Source organism: Oryzias latipes, chromosome 8 (genome assembly GCF_053564925.1).
Source record: "Oryzias latipes strain Hd-rR chromosome 8, Olatipes_Hd-rR_3.1".
Taxonomy (NCBI): domain Eukaryota; kingdom Metazoa; phylum Chordata; class Actinopteri; order Beloniformes; family Adrianichthyidae; genus Oryzias; species Oryzias latipes.
The window spans coordinates 11,058,850-11,082,861 of record NC_136244.1 but is presented as its reverse complement, the minus strand read 5'-3'; the positions used below and the strand labels follow the sequence as shown (position 1 = coordinate 11,082,861).

The following is a 24,012-nucleotide window of genomic DNA, read 5'->3' as shown; positions in this document are numbered from 1 at the left end:
GCTGTTTTAAATTTTTTTTATTGAGATGTGGGCCACAAGCTTCTTGCTCCAAGCTCTCAACAACTGGTAGGGAAAGAGTAGAAAGGGATGCTCTGGACCAACAGTCCTACCCACAACTCAGTAGCAAATTTCAAATTAACTCCTACCGCTCTGCAGAAACTATATCCTAGCTAAACGACATTTTTTTTAAATTTAGTCTAAGAACTGCATAATCATATTTAAAGACCACTGGGAACACTTTAAGAATAGATCAAAAGATTACTTCAGAGAGCTCATGCTATTTTAAGCTTTTTCCTTAGCCTTTCAGCTTCTTCCAGTTATAGGGATCACCACAGATGACTCTTTCGTTAATTAATTATTGTAAATTGCACCCTTTCTGCACCAATCCTGTCTCCCTCTCTTGTAACATGTGCAGTTAAAGCATGCCTGCCCTACCAGATTATTTCAGCTGCTCCAGAATGTCACTTTGTCTAAGAGTTTCCATTCAGATGAGGTGCTGCAAACATAAAATTTGGGAATTTTTTTAATATGCCAACGGAAAAGACACTGTTTTATGTCTCTAAGAAAGATAGTAAAGCAATTTATTTGGCAACAGATAAAATGAAAAATTGTTAAAGGTTTTTTTTTGTCCATTTTCTTTTATTTAGGACACAGTTGCAAAGCTACTTTCTCTTGTGATTTCGAGTGAAAAGAGTGATGTGGTATTCAACCTGCATCAGCCCCATTGCTCCCCGTGAAAATGGAGCTGACTGCTAATGGAACAAATTACTTTTTTTCCCCTCCTGTGCCTAAAGAGGTCTTGCTTGCTCCTGATGCACACTTACTTGGCGGATTTCTGTTAGATGCTAATGGGGTTTGGTGGTGCTGTGTTAAAGTATATAAGCGTTGTGTAGATAATAGAATAATCTTTCTCTTCAGTGAGGAACTCACGTTGGTGGATGGAAGAGAATGACTGGCGTGACCATCACTGCCCCAACCAAGTGTCACTTATTCCCTTTTTATGTGTGCAGAGGAACGTACACACAAATAAGCGGGAGAGCATACAAAAATAACGCTGATTAAGCTCTAGTAGAGTTTCAGGGGAAAGGCTGTAATAGATTATCGTCCAGAATCACTGTGAAGTAGGGCGGAGGATAAAGCATCTCCAAGGAGGAAGACAAACACACATTTGCAAGCTCTTATACACTCTGTTGCCACATGTCCACTCACAGGCCATTGCGTTCAGCTTTGTTTCCCCCTCCCACAGCGCAATTCCCACTCAAGCATCCGTGGTGTCCATTTGCAGAAACAGAGATGGATGGAGGGGATGAAACAGGCAGGGATAAGGGAATAGTGCAGGGGCTGGATTGGGGTCGGAGGAGTATCCATGCATGCAGAACAACAGCTTCCCTCATCCGGGCCGGGCCTAAAAACAAGCCATACTCACATTAACACAAAATCATTCACAGAAGTTGCACTGCCCTCTCTGGAGACCCCTCAGGCCTTGTAGTGTTTTCTGTAACAACTTTGCTTGGCAACTTCACAAGCAGTCTCCATGACATCACATGCTCTTACTGTCTAAACTCACATCTAAGAGGGTATGTTGTGTTTTGAATTAAATTTAAAACATTCTAATTTAAATATTGGAATCTGTTATGCTACATTCACACCGGGCTCGGAAATGCTCGTTCAAATGACCACTTCCAGTAAAAAGTCTAAGTTAACGTACGCAATTGGGCGTTACAGGCTTCCATGCTTAAAACTCTCGCATTCACTTGTAGCTATGCAAGTTTCTAAATCTTTTTTTGGCCTTTACTACAAACAATTAAACGCAAATTTAAAGGTAAACCAGTTGAAAGTTGACCAAGGAATCAGCTTTGATAGTGATGTGAATGAGGAGAAAAATGAAGGGGAATTAAATTTTTGAGGTTCGTTCACCAGAATTACATAACACCAAGTCTTTCATATATTGGAATAGAGTGAAAGAAAAAGCCTGGAGCAAGATCCACGATATTTGTCTTGCTTTTTTTTTTTTGCACCAAGCCTATTCCAACATGAACTAATATCAGGTAGAAACAGGCCATTGTGAACACCATATGCTAAAAGCATATTCAAGAATGCCTATTTAGCTTCTTCTTAAATGCGCATAACATGCCCAGTGTGTACGTAGATTTACAATCTAACTGAAGCAATTGAAAATTGGATGTAACCCTTAAATTGTGTTTGGTGCAAAATTGACCTACTTTCATACTTCAAAATGGGCCAGTTTGGACCCAGACATAATATAAAAGGAAAGTTAATTTTTTTGTTCTGTTTTACGAATTTTCTTTTGCAGGAATGTTTTTCACCTTTCGGCGTATCCCTTCATTGGTTGCCATGAGAATCAACTTTCACTGATTTTCAGTGTTGGTTTGGCAGAGAGTTTTACACCCTATGCCACATGTGTCAAACTCAAGGCCCGCCATGTTATTTTATGTGGCCCGCGAGAGCATATTTCTTAAAATAAAAAATGGTGTGTATTTATTCATATCTAGGGGGGAATCTGACTTGAAAATATCAGATTGGGCAACTATACATTAGGACTTAAACACTGTCCATATAACCTAACCTGACAGAATCAATTTTAAAAGGATTTATGCTAGAGTAACTACCAAACATGTGTTTTCTATGCAATTGCAATTGTCACTTTAAAAAGATATAATAATTAAATAAATAAATGAGTGATTTAACATTAAGAAGTAGGTATGTTTATTATTCATTACATTTAGTTAGATGTATAATTTTTATCTGGCCCTTTGAAGACAACCACTATGCTGATGTGGCCCTCAGTGGAAATGAGTTTGACACCCCTGCCCTATGCTATACCCGACACAACTCTGTGTTTTATCCGGGCTGGGGACCGGCACAGGGGGACCGAGACTTAAGCAGGAATAAACTCATAAAAACATTTTTATAGTCGACAATTAGGTGATCCATCTGTTCTTCACACATTATTTTCTTAGGCTGAAACTTGAATAAAGGATTATTGCTCTGCTGAGTTAGTATAACACCTTATCACTCTGGCTTTCTTTCTGTCAGACTATTTTAAATTACAAGGCATAAAAAGGAACTGCACATTGTGGGACATTTTCTGACAGATTGGTGTCAGATAAGTCAAGAAAACCTGGAGGCTCCACTCGGGTTAAATTGCGGCCAATCATTTTGCAATGAAGAACTGCTCAAAAGGGTGATTCCTCTCTTAATTTATTTGAAGAAGAAGTGCAACAATTTCTAGCTGACCTTTCTTTTTGTCTTTAATTCGTTCTTTTTCAAGTTTGTGTCCAGTTTGTTGGACAAAGGACGAGGTTATTGTCTTCTAATTAGCACACATTTACAAGTTAAATGAGAGTCCCAGGTGGTTGAAAGTCGATACACTTTAGTGTGCTCACACATATTGAGCGTGTGCTTGTGTGACAAAGCGCTATCTCAACCCCCCTAAACGCAGATGGCACAGGGATTGCAGATGCCTTGCTGTCAAATCGTCCTTCTCTGGAGACTCAGAGCGATACTAAAAGTAAACATTTGTATTTCAAGTCATTATTGGGCAGAATAACCTAAACTTTGAGGTTAAAAAAAGCCGTAGTGCAAAATGTTCTCATTGGAGCAGTCAAGCGAATACACAAAGTTGGACAGAAGCAGAGGTCAATTTGGTCAAATAGAGGGCAAATTCCTCAAATCAAGCAAATTTGTCTGTTTTTTTGTGTCAACCAGTGATCATCCTAACTCCTACTAATGCACTCTTCCTTTTATTTTTTTCTGTTGTAGCAACACAACAGAGGCTGGAGGGACATATATCAAAAAGTGCTGCAAAGGATTCTGCATTGATATACTGAAGAAGATTGCAAAATACGTTAAGTTTACCTATGACCTGTACCTAGTTACCAATGGGAAGCATGGCAAAAAGATCAACAATGTCTGGAATGGGATGGTGGGAGAGGTAAGTTATAAGTTTTTAACACTCAGGAAGGGAAAAATTGAAGGCTTTTTTCATTTGTCATGCTGAAACCCCAATTTGAAATTGGAAAAAGAGAACAAACCTGAACTGCTCCTGCAGAAAAAACTGTTTTGCATAAATCTTTATTTACCAGTTTCAACTTGAAGGTCCCAAAGTTCATTGTTAAGGCTGCAAACTTTATAGCTGCCTATATTCTTTAATGTCAGACATTCTTTACTGAACCGAGCTGCATCTGGCCTTGTTCCTATTCAACACAGGCTCAATATGCACAATGAATACATTAAGAATCTGGCTGAGATCAATGCTTTCATTATGAGAGATAGCAATCATGCAAATGCTGCATCTGGCAGGGTTAGTAAACCATGGGAAAATATCACGTTCAGTTTTTTTGTTCTTGCATGAACAACATTTAGTTAGATTAAGTAAATTTTCACTAGAATGGTTATCTTGTCTTTTTTTCATAGTAGGTTTATTGTCTTAAATTAATGGATTAACTCATGCTTTACACATGTAAACAACACAAAAAACACTACAATATTTACAAATTAATTTACTTTTCTTTCTTTAAAATGCTGATTTAAAGCACACTCAGTCAAAGAGTGCTTGTTTGGTTGGTTGGCTGGCTGGTTATGTAGTTGAGTTGGTTGGTGACTGATTGATGGAACGGTTTTGTAATATAGTTGGCTGGTTAGGTGGTTGAGCTGGTTGAATGGATTACTGGCTGGTTTGATAGTAGAGCTGGTTAATTGTTGAATGTATGGTGTTGCATGGCTGCCATTCATTGAAGGAGCGCAAAAATAACTGAGCGAGTGTATTCAGGAACTGAGTGAGCGAACCTTACAACTGCGCAAGCGCAATGCTAACTGAGCGACCCCGCATCTTACAACTATAATAAAATATATATGTATATAAATATACATGTTCACTTTAGATAGCCCGAGACAGAGCCTCTACACCACTCAAAGTACAGGAAGCGTGCTTGGTTAGCATTGCGCTTGCACAGGTGAATGGTTCGCTCACTCAATTCCTGAATACACTCGCTCAGTTATTGTTGCGCTCCTTCAATTAATGGCAACCATGATCATTGGCTGGTTAGGTGGTAGAGTTGGTTGACTTGTTTTGTTGATTGATTAGATGGTTGGTTGATTGGTTGGCTGGTAAGTTGTTTAAGTTGGTTTGTTGGTTGATTCAGCATCTCCATGTTATATCTACATTGTTTGTGTGTAGCTTTGAATAAAACAATGAATAAACCTTTTCTCTTCATTTTCTTTTCTCTATTTCTTACCTTATCCCTAATCCTCCACCCATCTTCATCCCCCCTCAAACCTTGTATTCCTCTTTCTCCTCCGCCTCTGAAAAGGTGGTCTATAAGAAAGCCGTCATGGCCGTCGGATCTCTGACGATCAATGAGGAGCGTTCTGAGGTCATCGATTTCTCCGTCCCGTTCGTAGAAACTGGGATCAGTGTCATGGTCTCACGTAGCAATGGAACTGTCTCGCCATCAGCTTTCTTAGGTAAGCGAGAACCAAACACCGATTGCCTAGTTGTTGAATCTGGAGACACGGTACAGTAGAACATTTGTGTCCATGTAAAGTGCAATTTGATTCTTGTTTGACCCCTGAAATCCAGAGCTGAAAGCATAATTTAGTTCTATTGTATAGTTTTCACTAGCTTCAGTATTCCTTTACCTGAGGGATTTTACTTGAACATTTTAATGCCACCGTGCTTCATACCTGTGCTACTTAAGTACAGGATTTAAGGTTTGACAGTGGAGGCCCACTTTATGTCTACTCAAGCAATACCAATTAATGCAAAGTTACTGACCATTCATCCAAGTTTTATCAAGCATTAGATGACAGCTCATCTCCTTAGGCTTGTGCAGGCATGTAATACACGTTGCACTGCATGAAGCTAAAAGAAGTAAAAGGCAGAACACGTAGATACAAAGAGTCATCTGCAGGTACACATGCTGACGTATGCAGCACAGTTAGTCTTGATAAAATGGCAATTACAAAATCCTAGCAGGAGAAGCTTGTAATGGCTGCATGCCAACGTGAACGTTCACACACAAACACATACTATGCAGCCCTGTGCCAGCAGGACTCCCCCGTACATTAGAGTAGAGTTTCGTCTCTGCAGCTGAGAGGGAGGACAGGACTGCTGACACCGGAGCTTCCCACACTTGCAAATACCGTCAAATGTAAGTGTATGCGGGTGGCTTCTGTCAGGGCTTAAATAGAAGTTTATGGTCCTTTTCAAAAAAAAAAAAATATATATATATATTTATATTGCCATGACTTTTTCATTTTTCTATATGTTTCGGAGACGTGAATAGTACTGTAAAGTTATGGTACTAAGTGTCCCTATTTCTCTTTCTGTCTTTTAGAGCCATTCAGCGCATCAGTGTGGGTGATGATGTTTGTGATGCTCCTACTGGTGACTGCAATGGCTGTCTTCATGTTTGAGTACATCAGTCCCCTTGGCTTTAACAGAAACCTGGCACAAGGAAAAGGTGAGCAGGATGCTACTTATGCAGCATCTTTTTGGATATTAAAGATCCAATAAGATGTGATTATTATTTGTTTTTCATATTTTACGACTGTTTTTTCCTTTTTTGTGTGTTCTGTGTTTCAGATCCACATGGGCCTTCTTTCACTATGGGGAAAGCCGTGTGGCTACTGTGGGGTCTGGTCTTTAACAACTCTGTGCCGGTCCAAAACCCAAAAGGAACGACCAGCAAGTTCATTGTGTCGGTGTGGGCTTTCTTTGCTGTCATCTTCCTGGCTTCCTACACTGCTAACCTGGCTGCCTTCATGATTCAGGAGGAGTTTGTCGACCAAGTCACTGGGCTTTCAGACAACAAGGTAAACAGCTGTGATTGGTTAACTTCATCAGAATTTCTGATTCATAAAAAAAGAAGCAAATATTTATGAAAAAAAATGTATCTTAACTATGATATATCAAGCAATATGGCTATCTCAAAAAGATGCAGTCTTTCCCAAGTTGTTCTTCTAACTGAGAAAGCCATCTCTTTAAGATTCCATTTGTTTGTGCAGTATAAATGTCAACAAGCTGGTGATAGAGAAGCAGCTTAAAACATCTAAAAAGGCCTCATTTATAAATCTAGGGAAGAAAAAACAGAAGAAAGAGTGGAGAGTAGTAAGAGATGGAAATACAGATGTACAGAGAGATTCCAGTGGGAAGAGATGGAAATTCAGTGTTTTGACAACATCCAGAAGGACACAGGGAGGGACAAAGGGAGGAAGAGAAACATTAACTGGCAGAAGGGTGACTGAGGACTAGCAAAAGGCCAAGATGTACAAGATGGCACTAGACAGCAAGCAGACAGCCACGGGCCAAGCAGACAGCTGAGGTAAAGAGACAAATGAGGGGGGAGAAGGGAAAAGAGCCGGAAAGACGAAGGGTGCAAACGAAAAAAAAAAGAAAATCACTGCAGAAAGGGTAACTGGCCATTCAAACAGATGTTGTGGCAGAGACAGGACATCAGGTCAAAATGGTTAATATTTTTTAATGTGCTTTAACTTATTCCGTTTCAGAAAATAAAAACTAAAAAGAAACGTATAAAAAAATAACTAAAATGTGTTAGGTTAGTCATCAAAATGTGAATCAAGCTGTAATAGTAACGTAGCACCATGTTTTATGTGTTTTAAGTTTTCACCATAATGATGTTAGATGCAAATTTGTTTGTCAAAATATTCTATTGCAGAATTATCTTTTTTTGAATGGCCCACTCCTATCAAAATGTGTTTTTTTTTTTATGATGGAGGAGATATAAAAAGAAATTAAGCCTAAAATTGTATTTCTCAATATTTCTTATTTTGAATCAGGAGCAGATGAAACATGCAGTTTGATAAAGATTGTAGTTGTGATTTAGAAAATACACGGAAAGGATGAAAATGCATTCTCCTGTGGACTACTATCCATGTGCAGTATGTCTTCGTTTTCCTCATTTGATCTGGCATCTGGCTTAAAACAGCTGGATAACTCCGACATTGCTCGCCAATTTTGTTGCACCAGTAATGTTAGCTTGGAGTTGTGACAGGATGTAAGCTAGAGGGAGAGAGTGTAAACAAAGAGCTCTCAGCAAAGGGGACTGTGGGTGGGGTTACTCTGCGTCAACTGTCCCGTCCAGAACTCAGGCTAATTTCTAATGAACTCCTGCCACTGCAGAAACTATGTCTTAGAAAACAAAACAGATTTTTATATTTTGGCTAAAAATAACATAATTATAATTAAAAGACCACTGGGAATGCTTTGAAAATAGATCAAAGATGATTTGTAATGGGGCTTTAGTGAGTTTTGTTAGGGGACGATTTCAGAAAATCCCAGAAAACTATTTAAACTAGTTTAGAGTTCAATTCCAACTTAATTCAGTAAATCCAAGTAAACAAGATAATTTTTAGGTAGAAAACAAAATAATTGTTCATAATTTGCAGTAATTTGTGCTAATATTATTATTTTTGTAATTTGCTATGCACCCTTTTTAAGACATTAATTTTTTACCTTAAGAAACATTTTTGTTTCTAAAGAAATATATTTGTTTACTTAGAAATCTATAATTTAAAAAACTAAAAACGCAAAAAAAAAACGAAAAAAAACTCCCTATCATCATCAAATGTATTTGTAGCAATGATTTGCATTGAAACATCAAACATCTGCTAACAGGGAAATTAAATGTATTGCTTTAACTTATATATGTTGAATGTTAATTGATTGATTGTTACATGCCAATTTTTTTTATTTTGGTTTAAAACAATTTCGCAATGTAATTCTCGCTTTTTGAACTTAGGTGATAAGGTTAAAATTACTGTATTTTACATAATTTTTGAAGAAACAACTTATAATTCGGAGCCCATTATTTGAAATTCTTGTTGTGTTTCCTGACCTTGAAGGGAGTTTGCGAGGTACACGGCGCTCTGACAAAATGTCAGGCTGTATTTTCTTTTACAAGTGTTTTTTATGAGTTTTTTTTTTACCAGTGTTTGTGAATACGCTTACGTGGCTAACTTGTAGCGTTATTGGACTGTATTTTTTCCCCTGTTATTAACAAGATTGGGCATTAGCGTAGTCACAGTAACGTTTGTTTTAATGGTACCAGTCAATTTTTTTAATGAGTTGCAAGCAAGTTTGGGTGTTATTGTGAATACACTAAGGAGGCTGACGTGTAGAGGTGTCCAACTGCATTTTCTTGACATGTTGGGAGTTAGCGTAATCACAGGGATGTTTTTTTCTTTCAACAGCGTTTTTTGTTTTGACGTCTTACTACGTTAAAAGTGTCTTACTAACACTTCTAACGTGGCTAACGTGTAACGTGTTACAAACAAGTTCTAGAGTTAATGCAGTTAATACAGTCTGATTGATAGACTTATGGCTCTCACTTAATGCGTATTATAGATCAGTGCGCCATAAAATGTGGAAAATATAGAAGTATTTTTGTATGATTAAAAGCTTATGTGTAATTTTCCACAGTAAATATACTACCAGTATTTTTTCTTTTCTTTTTTTATATTTAATGGCAGAATAATGTCCTTTCTTTAACCCTTAAAATCTGTCCCAGTTAAATTTGCCGAACAAACCGATGGCAGAGCATTTCCCCACCTGGGACAAAAACCTCTTTCGTGTCGGCTGTTGGGTTTTTTCCCCCATCCTCTCAGCAGTGAGCCTCTTATTGCAGGTACTGCTGCAGCTCTTAAGTGTTTCATTGGTAATTATTCAGCAAGAGAAGAGCTCTCCCCACCACACACCCCATCTGCATTTCCCCAGTGGGCCAGAAGATTCTCCACCCCTGCCATATTTACCCTCTTATGACCTTAAAGCTTCTGCTCAACCTCGGGACAGGCACAAAGAAGGAGGGAAAACGAGGGAAGGAGGGAAAAGCTGCTTCCCAAGGGCTGTTGCTCATTATGGTGACAAACGCTGCATGACATCACTGCGGACGTTTGTACACACATGCATGGTGGAGTCTGATTAGGCAACACATTCTCAATCTGACTTGATTATACAACGGAGATGCACATGTTATAGCAAAGCGCATCATGTAAAATACTAGAAATATTTACATATGTTGGTGCGTTTATGTTGAGTGCTGGTCGCATAACCAGCACAGGCTTTGGTAAATAAACAAACGAGGATGAGTCTTTCAAAATGCTAATGACACACTAATGTGCACTGCCTGGATGTTGAGTCGGATCTGTGGTAAATGAATATGTAAAAGCAAAACAGACCATACGCTGAAGGAGATATGGTAAGTTGAAAATAAAATGTTTTGGCTCAAAGTGCTTGATCTGGAGACGTTGGATTATATAAACTATCAGAAACTTTTTTAAAATATGGGTTTTGAAAAAAGTAAATAAAAAGTATATATGAAATGAACTAAATGAAAAAATTTAGACCAAAGTGTAGAATTTGTATTACGTCACTATAAAGCCAATCTATCAAGCTCTACCATTGCTGCCATCTTGACAGGATGTGACATCATGGAGGCCTGATGTCAGGTAACAAGCCAGAAAGTAGTGAAACATGCCCAGTTTAGTGCTAATGATTCAGTCATCACATGTAAAGCAAAACACAGTAAATCCTGATAGACTGATACCTCTTGTGTGGTGGTCATGGCGATTTTTAGTCGGTGGAGCAATTTATCTGATTAATTACAATGAGAAACAAGACTCTGGAATGTTGACTAATTACGCGGCCCCATGCGGTCAGCGGCCAACTTCTAAAGCTACATTCACACAGCCCTTAGCAACGCACATTCAAGCGGCTACTTTCAATGAAAACTCTATGTAAATGCACATAAACAGAGTTTCGTGTTGAGCACACATTGCCAGTTAAACCAGGTCAAACATTGACCAATCAAGGACTCAGATTTGGTAGTGACATATGGGTTGTGTTCCTTTTAATTCATGGAAGTGCCAACCTGTTGAAAATGGATAACTGAGGAGAAATTAAGAATTTCATTTTGTTCCCTGACACCAAGTCAGAGTATCAGAATAGAGCTGTAAAAGAAAAACCCTGTAGTCAGATTCACAAGACAGTTCACAAGATGGTTTAGTGAGGTCCTCGGATCGGCCCAACCGGAGTTGGTCATGGCCCTGGCGGAGTAAATGTTACTTGGGTCACTGTGACATTTCTTGAGCTACACGCATGCAAACGAGCGTTGCATTTATCAGACCCAAAACCTTTTCTTGGGGGCGCCCCCGGCTACTCTGGTGACTTTACAAAATCTGGAGATCATCGCTACCTCTCTCTTTTAAATGTCTGCCTTATCAACGTTTGATGGCATCTTCTGTCCCTACCATGGTGCCAACGGGTAACGAGGAATCAGGGTTCAATTTTGGAGCAGTAGCCTGAGAAATGGGTACCACATCCAAAGAAAGCAGCAGACGCGCAAATTAGCCACTCCCGACTCAGGGAGATAATGACAAAAAACCATAAAAGACTCTTTTAAAGGCCATGTATGTGGAATGAGTATACTTTAAATCCTTTAATAAGGATCCATTGGAGGGTAAGTCTGGTGCCAGAAGCCACGATAATTCCTGCTCCAATAGCTTATCTTAAAGTTGCTGCAGTTAAAAAAAAAGTCGCAACTATGTTTTAAGTTCAATTTATGTTTTAGATTTATGGATTAATTTCCTTCAAATTGAGGGTAAATATCTGTTGTAAAGTATGAGGTACCTTACTGCTACTTAGTGAACCATTTTTAATGCTACTTCAATCGGGAAGTCAGTGTTGCTCCTTCTTTCACAGTTATTTTCTGTTCCATTCTCATTATTTTTTCTACTCACTACTGTTCTTCATGCCCCAACAGTTTCAGAATCCACATGCATACTCACCCCCCTTCCGCTTTGGGACAGTCCCAAACGGATCTACTGAGAGGAACATCAGAAAGAACTACCCCGCCATGCACCAGTACATGGTGAAGTATCATCAAACTGGAGTGGTGGACGCTCTGGTCAGCCTAAAAACAGGGTAAATAGACTTGTGTTGTGTGAGTGTCTGGTTGTGAGTGCACTCTAACACTAAATCATGTGAAATGATTTAGCTTTAAAACAAATGTGTATCATATTTCCTATGTTCTTAAATCTGTTGTTGGTTATCAGAATTAGCTCTTTTAAAGCTGCTAGTGTTGACATGTGTGTGACAGTCAGATCGTTGGACATAGCTTACAAAGGATGAATCAAAATGTAATTTCTGACAGTTTTGGATTATTAAAAACAAAAGCATGTCAAACGGTTATAATAAAGAAAAAAAAAGCTGAAAGGAAATCTTAATCACATGGGGGTGAAGACCAAGAGGGGGAAAGTCCAACTTGGAGAAATATAGGTTAAATAGCAGGTATAACGAATGATGAAAGAACAATTTGCTAAATTATTTGATCTTGAAATCTGTTTTTAGTGGCAATACTTGATATTCATCTTTTTAGTCCAACCCCAGCTCATATTTTATGACATATTTTTCATCATATTACATAATAAGTCCAAAATGAACCTGAAAGTGTCCAACAAACTCTAAACTAAGTAGTTAATTTTGTATTTTTTTTCTGTAAAAGTCCAAAAGTTATTGAAATTACATAGTTTTTATGTTTTACAACAACAATTGAATGTGTTGAGACAAAATACAAATGTATAAATGCACAAAGAAAGCAAGGACGAGTTCAAAACAATGTAGAATAAATGTATTAAAAACATGCAAAGCTCTACTAAACTAAATGTTCCAAAAATGTATTTTAAGGAGTATCACAACTGTGTGTCATATATCTTGTTATGGTTGTTTTACACCAAAGATTTTAATGCTTTACGTTAAATTCTGAATGAAATCAATAACAATGCTGGGTCCGCGTCATTCCTACTTACCGCAAATGTGATTGGTAAACTCACCACTAAGTTTAAAGTCTTCAAATAACTACTATTTGAACCATATTCTGCATCTAAAGTGGCACTTTGCTTTAAAAATCTGTGACATGTATGCATCCTCTCCAATATCTCAGCTTTGTGGTATTAGCAACACTGCTACATTCAGATGTTAAAGGCTTGATGGCTGGATTAGCTCTGATCACATGGAAAGCTGACAGGCTTTAAGCTCAAAATCTGTTAAAGCTATAAGAACCAAAATTTTGTGGATGAAAAAAAGAGCCCAAATTGATTTGAATATTTAAGTTGCCTTAAAATCAAAGTAGCAGATATTTTTTATTAGAAAATAAACAGATTATTACCTGCTGTGTGCAGCAAAATCGGCAGGATGTCATTGTTTTAATATTATTCAAAATGCTCCCCCATTTTTTTTTTTTTTTTTACTTTGTAGCCAGGCAACAAGGTTGATTACGCGAACAAAAACCAGAATAGACACTTTGCTGAATGTGTACTAAATCCCTCCTATAAATGGGATTACTGCTGAATCACAGTGTGTCATGAAATCATAAAATACAATTAGATGGTTATTTAGTCACTTTCATGCATTTTAGTAACAGCTGCTGGTAGAAGAAGCAATAACAAAAAAACAGGCTGGTAGAGTCTTTGGCTAAACTATTTTTTTTTGTTAGAAACTTATTTTTTTGCCAAATAACCTCTCCCACAATCAACTCAAAAAGCCAATAGGGAATTAAAAAATCCTGACAGAATTAAAGTAGGCTGTTGGGTGGATGAAGACATCTAGCATGGTATTCTGAGAGGTTTTTATTTAGAAGAGACAATATAATCATTACTATCATTACATGCGTTTAATTATATTAAATGTTAGTTAAATTTGATAATGTTAGATAAAATGTTGTTTCACAAACAGTTATCTAAACTAAAAACAATTAAAAAAATTATGGTAGGTCAATTTTTTTGCCTTAATTTTAATATTTGGGCGTATTTCCTCCAGGAAAGCAGACTATCTCAAGTCGCAGGTCGATCTTAAATCATGCACCCATTCATTAGGGTATATTTGAAAGAATCAGGTCTGGACGATTTTTAGACATGGAAAGTCTAAATTTGTTGGGGGAAATCTCACCCAGAAGGGAGCAATATCTTCTCTTGAAAGATGAAGGTGTCAACCGCACGTCAGTGAGCTCAAGAATTTAGGTACCTGTCTTCTACCATGGGAGTTAGTTCCACAACCCAACAAGGCTTGATAGGACTCCTTCAGCATGACAGCACCCCAAACATACGATGACCATTCGATGTTTGTGGATTACCGCTCAGAGAAGCACCAGCAACCTTACCGTTGCAGCTTCAAGCAGCTGGATTAACAATGGAGGTGGAAAACATACAGACTCAATGTCTTCTACCTTCCTCGGTGCTGGTCCTGGATGTGGGACTTAAAGCCTTTGACAGATGCTTCAAAAAATATTCTCAGTACGTTTGGGCCAGTTGAATCTGACCCCCCTTTTCCTCTAACATCGAATCCAACTCATCATCAGGTGATAATTGTTACAAGCTCTGCCCCTTCTTCCCTAAAGAGTCCAGGATGCACGACAAGGACAACATCTGAAGACACAACTACAAAATAAATCATTAACCTCCTACCTAGGGTCCCCTGGTGTAACACAAACTGATGGATACACTTGTGCTCGAACATGGTGTTCATTATAAGCAAACTTTGACAGGGCCACATGTCCACTAACAAAGCACCACTTATGTCCAGACCAAGGCCAATCATTCCAATTACACCCTTACGGCTGTCACTGTCATTGCCCACATGGGCAGAACAATGGAGTCCTCAATCGGAGTACTTTCTATTACCCCTCCTAAAGCCTCCAGGAGGGCCAGGCACTCTATTCTGCTGTTTGGCCATGGCCACTCAGTCTTTGCCTGTACCACTCAGCCTCCCAGAAACATTCGGTCAACTTCCCACTCAGTAGGGTGACATTTCATGTCCCGATGGTTAGATTCCATCTCCAGGGATTGGCTTTTGACTGTCATCCAGATCACACAGCACTGAGCCCTTGTGGTCCATTCTGTAAGTGGTGGTTCCTATGTAGCTTTTTCAAGCCGAGTGCAAGCAGCTCTTGTGGGAGGAATCTCATCCACCAGGTGCTCATCTGCGAACCCCGATCCTGGGGATGTCACCAAAATGAAACACTAAGCAAACTAGCAGATCTTGATTCTAAGGAATCCATAAAGTGTGCTTGAATCTTGAATCATTAGTATGAATTGTTAGCTACAACCTGCCTGCCTTGGGAGACTCTACCTGGGGCCCTAACCCTTGGAACCAATCAAGCTCTCAACCTCACCTTACCTCGTAACCCTTGTGCTATCCTAGGCACTTTACCATTGGGAGTTGGGTCATCTAGACCCACTAGACAGTGCGCTGAACCTTTTTTCTTCAATGGTTTGTGAACCTCACTGGTGTCCATGGATTACATGAAATCTTTCCACCTTTATCCACCTTTGTCATGGTAGGAATGACATTTCAAAGTAAGGGTGGGGTCATCCAAGATAGCACAAGGGTTAAAGGTGGCGGTTCATGCAGGGGAACTTTCTTCATCAAGGTCTCATTATTGTAAATAGTTCTCATCAACTACTTAAAAGATAAATACTACGTTAAAAAAAAAAACGATTTTTTTATTTTTTATTAGAATGTGTGTGTTTTTTTTTTTTTTACTCTTTAGGGGCCAAGCATAAAAAAGACTGATGTTGATAGTTGTGCTTTCTTGTGCATTGCTTCTGTTTTCTGCAGACATCAGGAAGGTGCTCTGCTTTTCCTTCACAAATGTTACAAGTTCTCACAGCTAGAAACTTTGAATGTCAACAAAAACTGAAATGCAGGTGCCTCCAATTTATTTTTATCTAAACAAACTCGGGAGAGCAAATCTTGAAAACAACTCCATTGTTTTTAGGAGTTTATCAGAAACTTGATAACAAATTTAGTTCTGAACATCAAACATAGGAAGTAAAACATTAGTTACTTTTCAGTATTAGTTCTTGTACATCTTTTTACTACCGGAGTGATGAGTACTTCCTCCCTGTTTTCTGCACAAACTAAAATTTTCTTGATTTGGACATTTTTGATTATTTTTAAAATCCAAGTTAGGACAATCATATCACAATTATGTCACCTTTGCCTTGAGCTATTTTGTATAAAAGACAAAACTGTCATGTCAGTTTATTTTAATTTTATTTTAGCTCATTATCTTGAGATAACCAAATAAAATTATCGTTTCTTATCTCAATTTATCTTTAGATATCATTATATACAAAATAGTAACGACTGTTTTTACGAGATAAATAATAGAAATAATAATAATACATTTTATTTGTTCGGCACCTTTCTAGGAATCCAAGGTCGCCATACATAATAGTGAAAATAAAAATAAAAGCATAAAATGTCCAGTAAAATATGCATTAAGAAAACAGGCCAGTAATGACAAGTTATGGGGGAAATATGCAAGTTGGAAAAGATGAGTTTTTAGTTTCTTGGTGAATTGTGAGAGACAGCCAATGTTTCGGAGGTCAGGGGGTAGTGAATTCCAGAGCTGGGGGGCAGGGAAGCCGAATGCTCTGCTCGCCAGCAGTGGAGACAGCCAGATAAAGGGAGGAGGATCTGAGGGTACGGGTGGGTGTGGCGACATGAACAAGATCCGACAGGTATGAGGGGCCAAGGTTGAGGATGGATTTAAGAGTCAGGAGAAGTATTTTTTATGTAATTCTGGGTGTAATCGGTAGCTAATGGAGCTGACCTCATTTTCTGGGCATCGTGAGAAAACAGATACAAATGTGTTTTTGTTGGAGATCTCCAAATGTTTCTACTTTTCTTCCTTAAATCTCTAAACAACACTTGCACAATTTCCACCTCAGTTTTGATCATGACTAAAATAAATAATGTTGGAGTGCGATGCCTGTCACCACAGAGGATCTTTGCATTTTGTGTGTGGCCTTGTTGTTTTTATGTGTTCCTGTTAAAATAAAGAGCAGCACCTTTTTAACAGTTTTGAGAAGCGGGCGATTACAAGTGCACTGAGTTCAGATCATCAGATCTCGTGTGACATTTTTAGAGCTATTTTATTTGTGGTTTGGTTGGTATGTCTATGTCAGGTGAGACAGCTGTTGGTGGAGAGTTAACATACAAGTGCGTTTATTGGTGTTGATCCTTTGTTTGTCATTTTGGTTCACAATTCCAACAAAGTGATGTTTTTCTCTTGATCTCCAAATAAGGAAAAGTGTATTTTGATTTCTTGTGATATCCAGTTAATAAGTCATTATCTTGAGATTTAGAGTCAAAAAATATATGTAAGCATACATTGCCTGCTTACTTGCATTTTGTAGTTTTGTTCAAACAAGGGCTTATTTTCTCTGATAATCTTAGGTTGTGTCTGAATTCCTTCTCGCCAACTTAGTGCACTATGTAGGGTGTTCTCCATTATTTTGGAATGTCCGAATCTACTATTCCAAAATCAAGGTCCCTGAAAATTACCCAGAAGTCTCCTAAAAAACTAATGTGCATAAATGATCACCACTTTGGTGAATACAAACTACAATGCATTGCGTTTCAATGATTTGTCATTCAAAAAAAAATTGTTTGTAACATTTTCTGTGTGTAACAGAGAAGGTGACAGATCAGGAACTGCAGTAGATGAAACAGCAAATTTTGTCCGATCTGTCAGTCAAGTTTTCATCAACAGGACACAGTAGATTATAAATAGTCTTTGTTAAATGTTCATATTTTTTTAGGTTTTTACTTTGGAAAATGGGTGACGTCATATTTGCTCTTTTAAAAAAAAGAAAGTAGTGGCATGTAGTTAGGGAATTTGGGCATTTAGCTATAGTTTGATAAACTTTCAGCTCAGCTGAACTTTGGTACAGACAAAACAAGTGAACTCTGGAACCCCTGACAAAAATGCTTGTAGGTCACTCCCCATAGGAAAAATCTGTTGCTCATATGTTGCTTGATCTCGTCTCTTGAGATCAGTTTGAGCGTCTCATATTCGTATCATTCTGTGATCATTTGCTTCTTAACTCTTGCTCCTAAGGGTCCCTTAGGAGCAAGAGTTAAGCTATAATGAGAAAAGACATCACTGAGACAAATGAGGTTGAGTTGAGACAACTGTTAGAGCAATAATTAAGAAGTGGGAGAGACGAACCTAAGACGTTCATGAGACAAATCTGAGAAGAATGAGTCCTAAAAGAGATCTCATCGTTGTCTGTCTGATGTCTCTTTCATGTCTTAATCATTTCTCTTAAATGTCTTACCAAAGCCGTTAATGAGAATGATATTTGAGATGTATTTGAGAAAGAAAAGAGAAGTTATTTTTATAGCAGTGGTAGCCAATCCTGGTCCTCAAGGGCCACCATCCAGTAGGGTTTAGATGTTTCTTTGCTCCCCAGATGTGAATCAACAGGTGATTAACCACCTCCTGCAGAACTTGAGGAGGCAATTCAACCACTGCAGCAGATCTGTTGGAGCAGGAAAACAGCTAAAACATCCATAACAGTGACCTTCAAGGACCAGGATGGGAGACCACTGATATACAGTAACAGTAAAAACAATACTAGAAATGTAAATGCTTTACAATTTATTTGGGCAGCACCATCATCAGTACAGCATTTGAATTGTGGTAGCAGTATTAAACACTTTTTAAAATATTAAATGCATTAAGTACATGAACTGTGGCGTACTCAATGTGGCTGACATGATGGTAAAGAAAACTTCCATATTTTAAACAACAAACACACTGACATCACTGCTGAGGTACAAGGAAAAAAACAAGATTATGTAACCACATAAAAAAGTACCTGATAAAAACATTCTCCTAAACTTGCAGCCTACCAAATCCATGGACCAATTTGAGAACCAAATTAAGATAAAAAATAAGAAAAAAGATGGAAGAGAAACCAGTCCGCATACTGTAGATCATAGCAGTGGCCTTAGAACCTGCTCTGCCCTACATTTGTTGACAACGGCTTTCTTGAGCTTGGCCTCTTCAATTTGTTCCCAACCAGGTAGAGTGGCACATCTCAGGACATAAGCTGTAAGACAAGAACATTAAAATCTGGCATGAACAAATTGATAATAGACCGCACATAACAAACAAAGATAACACTTCAAGCTAGAAGCAAACTGTAGTTTTATAAAAGCAGCTGCATAATGCTACCATAAGATTACGTTTCTGTCATCCCTAAAAGCAGCCACACGTCGCTTGAGAGGACATCTGTTTCAGTTAAAAGAATTGAAATGCAGCATACTATGGGCATTAACTATTTAACAAATAAGGTTCAAATCTGTTTCATTTCATTTTTCATGATACAGTCCAGATCAAACATTTAAGAAATGATCAAGTCACATTTTGCATGGTTGGCTCTTAACAAGGGAAAAATAATACCCATGTCTTAATTGGGACGCTGAGGGCTGATCGTGTCAGACGGCAAACTGTGGAATAAGATATTTCAACGAATATATATTATGGTATCATTAAGAATTTTGTGGTCAATATTTTTTGGATTGTTCAGAATATTTCCATTAGTTTTTTAAATGAGAGCACTTTGGCTTAGGTCTTTGTTCTGTTTGAGACTGAAGAATTATCCCTTAGTGGTACAAAAGTAAAGATTGGAAAAAAGTCTGTTATACTTAGAAAACTTCATAAAGCCACCCTTTAAATTGTATTTTATTTCTTTTAATGTGACACAATCTTACTATTTAAATCAAATTACCCCAAAATAAGGATTTTCAAAGCTAAATTTTAGGTTAGCCAGGGCTGCTCATTCCTGGTCCTTGGGATCCATCACCCTGACTGTTTTCCAGATCCCCAAGCCCTGCTAGCTGTTGATCAGCTCAACAGATGTCTCCACATACTGATTGAATGAACACACCTGGTCCAGGTAATCAGCTGGAAATCAGGCAGGCTGGTAGATCTCAAGGACCAGGGATGGGCAGCCCCGAGTTAGATTAATACAAGATTAATAAGAATAATTAACTGCAGGTCATGATTAACTAACCACACCCAAAAATGAATCGCATGACAGCACTCATAAATATGTACCTTTGCAGAAACTCCAGGGTTGAAGCCAGCTCAGTTGGATAATGACGGTTAAAGCAGAAGTAGCTTCTGAACATCAGGCACAGTGCTGCAATGTTGTTGTGTACGATGGAGCGGTCCCAACTCAGCATGAACCTCCTTGGGGAAAAGAAAGACTGTCCTAAAGACAGAACAATGGATGAAGTAAACATGTCACTCATGTACAGTGTACAAAGACAAAACCTTTAGAATAATTTAACACTGGAAACTTTACTTACCACATACAATAACAGTTGGAGTCAACGACACCTGCTGCAGCAGGACCTCGTCTGCATCTTCTACAAGAACATGGCATCCTCCTCAAAGTAGCAGAGCAGAAGAAAGAGCATCTCTTTAACATCTCATCTCTTCTGAGCAGCCACTCTGCTCTCCCCGCATCATCTGCAGCCTTTTAGAGTTTGGAAAAACGTCTTGCTTTCATCATTTCTGCAACAAGAGTGCAAACCATTTCTTTCCTTAGTCTTGGGCCAGGTCTCTTTCCAAAGACTGCACAAATTCCTCAGAAAACTTACTCCATGGAATTTCAAAGCTGTCCTCCCAGTCAATGTATGTACAGTCCTCGGCTTCTGGAAGATGTGGATGACGAACTCCTCGGTGACTATAACAAAAGTGATGATGATTGTGTTGGTGAGGTCTCAACAGATGATGATGTGCTGTTCTCTGGCGTTTGGTCTGCAACAAAAAACAAACAAACAGTATAAGTGTATTAAGTTTACACTGTACTGTCAGTGTGTTACCCATTCATATTCATATCCACTTCTGTGCATTACAAAAACTCATTTGTAATGTTTGAGACTCACATTTCAATTTCCAAAGAGCAAGACGTTTCCGGGCTTGAACAGGTCTCAAAGCTGGCAGCAAGTCAGCCTCTTCTATGAATCGTAGATCCTCATACAACTCCATTTATTCCAATGGACTGCAAGTGTTCTTCCAGAATGTCTTTTGTGGCTCTGGTAGGACCTCCATAATGGCAGTGTGGAGGAACATGGGTTCTGATTCACTCATTTTCACGTGTATTTAGATCACCTTTAATCAGAGAGGGGAAAAAAACATCATGTACACACATTTTATACAGCACAAAGTAAGATCTGGAAAGGTTTTTAAATATGATTTATGATTCACTAAAATCCTCGTACATATCAGTGTTGACATTTGTTGGCTTAGCTACATCTGTGCTCTCTAAACATCTCCACCACTGACAGAGGGCTGAGAACATGTTTCCCTAATATGCATACTTACATTTTCAGATTATGCTTTCTAGACATGTGAGCAGTTAATGATGACTTTACTTTAAACACATGTGCATAACCAGTTTCAAAAGATGGCATGCCAGGCCAAACGTCTGCAAGATGATCTTTTAAACAAGATAAAAGCTTTTTACAGCGTAAAAATTGAACATACAGTGAAACTGCACATTTTGAAGTTTGGAATAATGGTCTGTGGTGTCGTCACACTGTGAATGGGACGAACCCTGCAGACCCTTAACTGAAGAGCAAAATGTCTTCCAACAGTTACTTAGCACTCACGCGTTTGGAAAAATATCGAGGCTCATTCTGTAAACTCTGCACTGCAAATAACTCTTCAATGCCTCTATTTTTTATTACAAAAAGCACAAGTAAACCTTTGTAAAAAGTAATAATTACTTATACAGCCAAAGCCACCGCGAGTAGCCCAGACGTCTGCATTACTGGCGGAGCTAGCTTAAAACACCTTTAGCATTCAACAGAGTTCAGAGTTGGAGGTAAGAAATCGCAAACTTACCGTGCAAACTTCAAAGATTTTACTTGAATCTTTTCCAGACAAGCAAAAAAAATGTTGGAGATTCATCACACGGATTGTTAAAACGCAGAAAAAATACGACAAACGGTCGTCAAAAGTCTCTCGTTCTCTGCACTTCTCCCGCTTGCAGATTCCGGCCCGTTGGTGACGTCAACCACAGAGTTTTCCCTCCCACCGTGATCAGCCAATCAGAAATCTGTGTCAAGTGAGGCTGTGATACAGTTTAAAATTCAAATCGGGTTACTCCAGGCTTCTGTTTGTTCAATATGATGCAGACTAAAATCAAGAAAACAGAAAATATTTTCAGCTTGTAAGGCTGCATGAAGGGTGATTTTTAAAGACAAAGATAAATTAACTCAAACTGAACCCCATAAATCTGTACCGCCCTATAGTTGATTTATTAATTTGATTATTTTTATTTGTGTATTTTATTTGTTTGTTTCAAATGTAAAATCTATTTTTTGTTCACTTTAAGGTGATCCAAATATGATCCCAAATTTCCTTTATTTAGTTCAGACATCAATGTGTTAAATGTTTTATACCCACCAACATATAAGTGTGCGTATATGCACTTGTGTGTGTATGCATGTGTGCCAGTGCATGCGTGTGTTTGTGTTTAACTAAACCTAGCATCATTAACCCAACATACATTCTTGTTCATTTATGTTTATCTAAGCAGTCAAAAAAAAAGTTTATTAAATCGACACTGCAACGTTGTCTTGAAATTTCATGTTTTTTAAAAAGTTTCAAAAATATGTCTTTTGAGGACATGACCGTCTTAATGATTTAACTTTTTTTTCTTGAAATTGTAATTAAGTTATATAAATATGTAAGCAATAAACAACTTTTTTAAGTTGAACATAAATAAAATAAAAAATATTATTTTCTAGAGATGAACTGTAATGGTGTCATCATGAGACTCATTTTAGGGCTTGTACTACTCTAATTTTTCTTTTTGCTGAGACAATAAAAAAAAGGCTAAAACAAGATCTAAATTATTGAGCAACGAGAGACAGAACCATTGATGTCTTTCACTGAGACATAACTGAGATAGGAATTTGAAGTAAGGATATCAAATTGAGACATACTTGAGCGCAACATAATATGGCTAATTTTTCTCTCAATTGAGATCTGGAGAAGAGACAGTTGTGAGAGAATTTTGAGATCTCAAACAGTGCTCACTGTGAGACTTATTTCTCAGGAGAAATGTTTGAGAAGAATGAGAAAAGCAGTTTAGTCTCAAACAGTTCTCATTTATGTCTAGGAGACGTAAATGTGACAGAAACGAGATCTCATCTTCAGTTTTGCTTTGCTATGGGTCATAAGTGAACTCTGGAGCCATTCATAAAAATGTAAAAGAAAATGGAGTAACCAAAGGGGGTAGGTTATAGAATCACCACACAAAACAATTTAAAATGTTTATAAATCCATAGAATGAAGAAAGTAACATTTCTTACTAAAACTCTTGGAATGAAATAATTGTTGACTTTAGTGCACTATAGTGCATTATTCTTTTAATTTGTTTAAAATCTGAACTTTACCGTAGGGTCTATGTACTGTTATTGAGACCTCATCTATAACCAACCATTACAATTTAAAAAATAGATATTCTTTTCTAGCACAAAAAAAATCTGCAAGTAGTTTGTGTTTAATGAAAGACACAGACACTAGTAGCTAGCTAAAATAGAAACATGTATTTGTTAAATAAAAAAAATGTTTAGCAGAGGGGTTAAACAGTATTTTGTGGTCAACACTGTAGCCTCAAAGCTAAATTGTTCAAATATCCTCTGGAGCCTTTCTGTCTATTGGTTGCTTCTTCTTTTCATTCTTTCAGGTCTTTTTTTTTTTGGACTAGTCATTCTGAACTGTACTGCAGGAGTGAGTATACGCGGTTGTATTTATTCTGTTTGTTGGTGCTCTGATTGAGTGCTGACCTGTCTGTGTTGTACCTTGCATCACACCAGATGACAGCTTGGATAGGCTCTGCGACCCTAAACGGGGTTAATCTGCTACAAAAAATGGATAGATAAATAAAGAATGTCTATCTTTGCTCCCTCAGCCATTGAGGGAGAGTTGCTTTTTCTTCCAAAGCACCATCTATGACTGCCACACTAAACACAAAAACCACTGGATCAAGGTATGAAAGGAGTGGAAAAAATGTTATTTCTGCTGAAAAAAGCTTGTATGGTCCCGTATGTGTGTCCGTAGCTAATTACAAAGGTATGCTATGTGCTGGGAGCCTCCATTA

At 38.0% G+C, this 24,012-nt stretch overlaps 1 protein-coding gene and 1 long non-coding RNA gene across 2 annotated transcripts in view; one reads left to right on the top strand and one right to left on the bottom strand.

The window, feature by feature from the left end:
- The window catches only part of grin2aa (glutamate receptor, ionotropic, N-methyl D-aspartate 2A, a), a 197,798-nt gene that overhangs the window by 152,809 nt on the left and 20,977 nt on the right, over nucleotides 1–24,012 (top strand). Inside the window, exons 7-11 of the mRNA XM_004071747.5 lie at nucleotides 3,784–3,955; nucleotides 5,334–5,487; nucleotides 6,360–6,485; nucleotides 6,608–6,837; nucleotides 11,802–11,962. Of these exons, the coding sequence (XP_004071795.2) occupies nucleotides 3,784–3,955; nucleotides 5,334–5,487; nucleotides 6,360–6,485; nucleotides 6,608–6,837; nucleotides 11,802–11,962 (843 nt within the window). The remainder of the gene's footprint in view (nucleotides 1–3,783; nucleotides 3,956–5,333; nucleotides 5,488–6,359; nucleotides 6,486–6,607; nucleotides 6,838–11,801; nucleotides 11,963–24,012) is intronic.
- LOC111947775 (uncharacterized) lies at nucleotides 18,471–22,127 on the bottom strand. Its single transcript, XR_002873702.2, has 6 exons — nucleotides 21,747–22,127; nucleotides 20,786–21,011; nucleotides 20,498–20,657; nucleotides 20,204–20,411; nucleotides 19,950–20,106; nucleotides 18,471–18,939 (listed from the first exon to the last, which is right to left on the bottom strand). It is a non-coding gene; the product is annotated as an uncharacterized LOC111947775 (long non-coding RNA).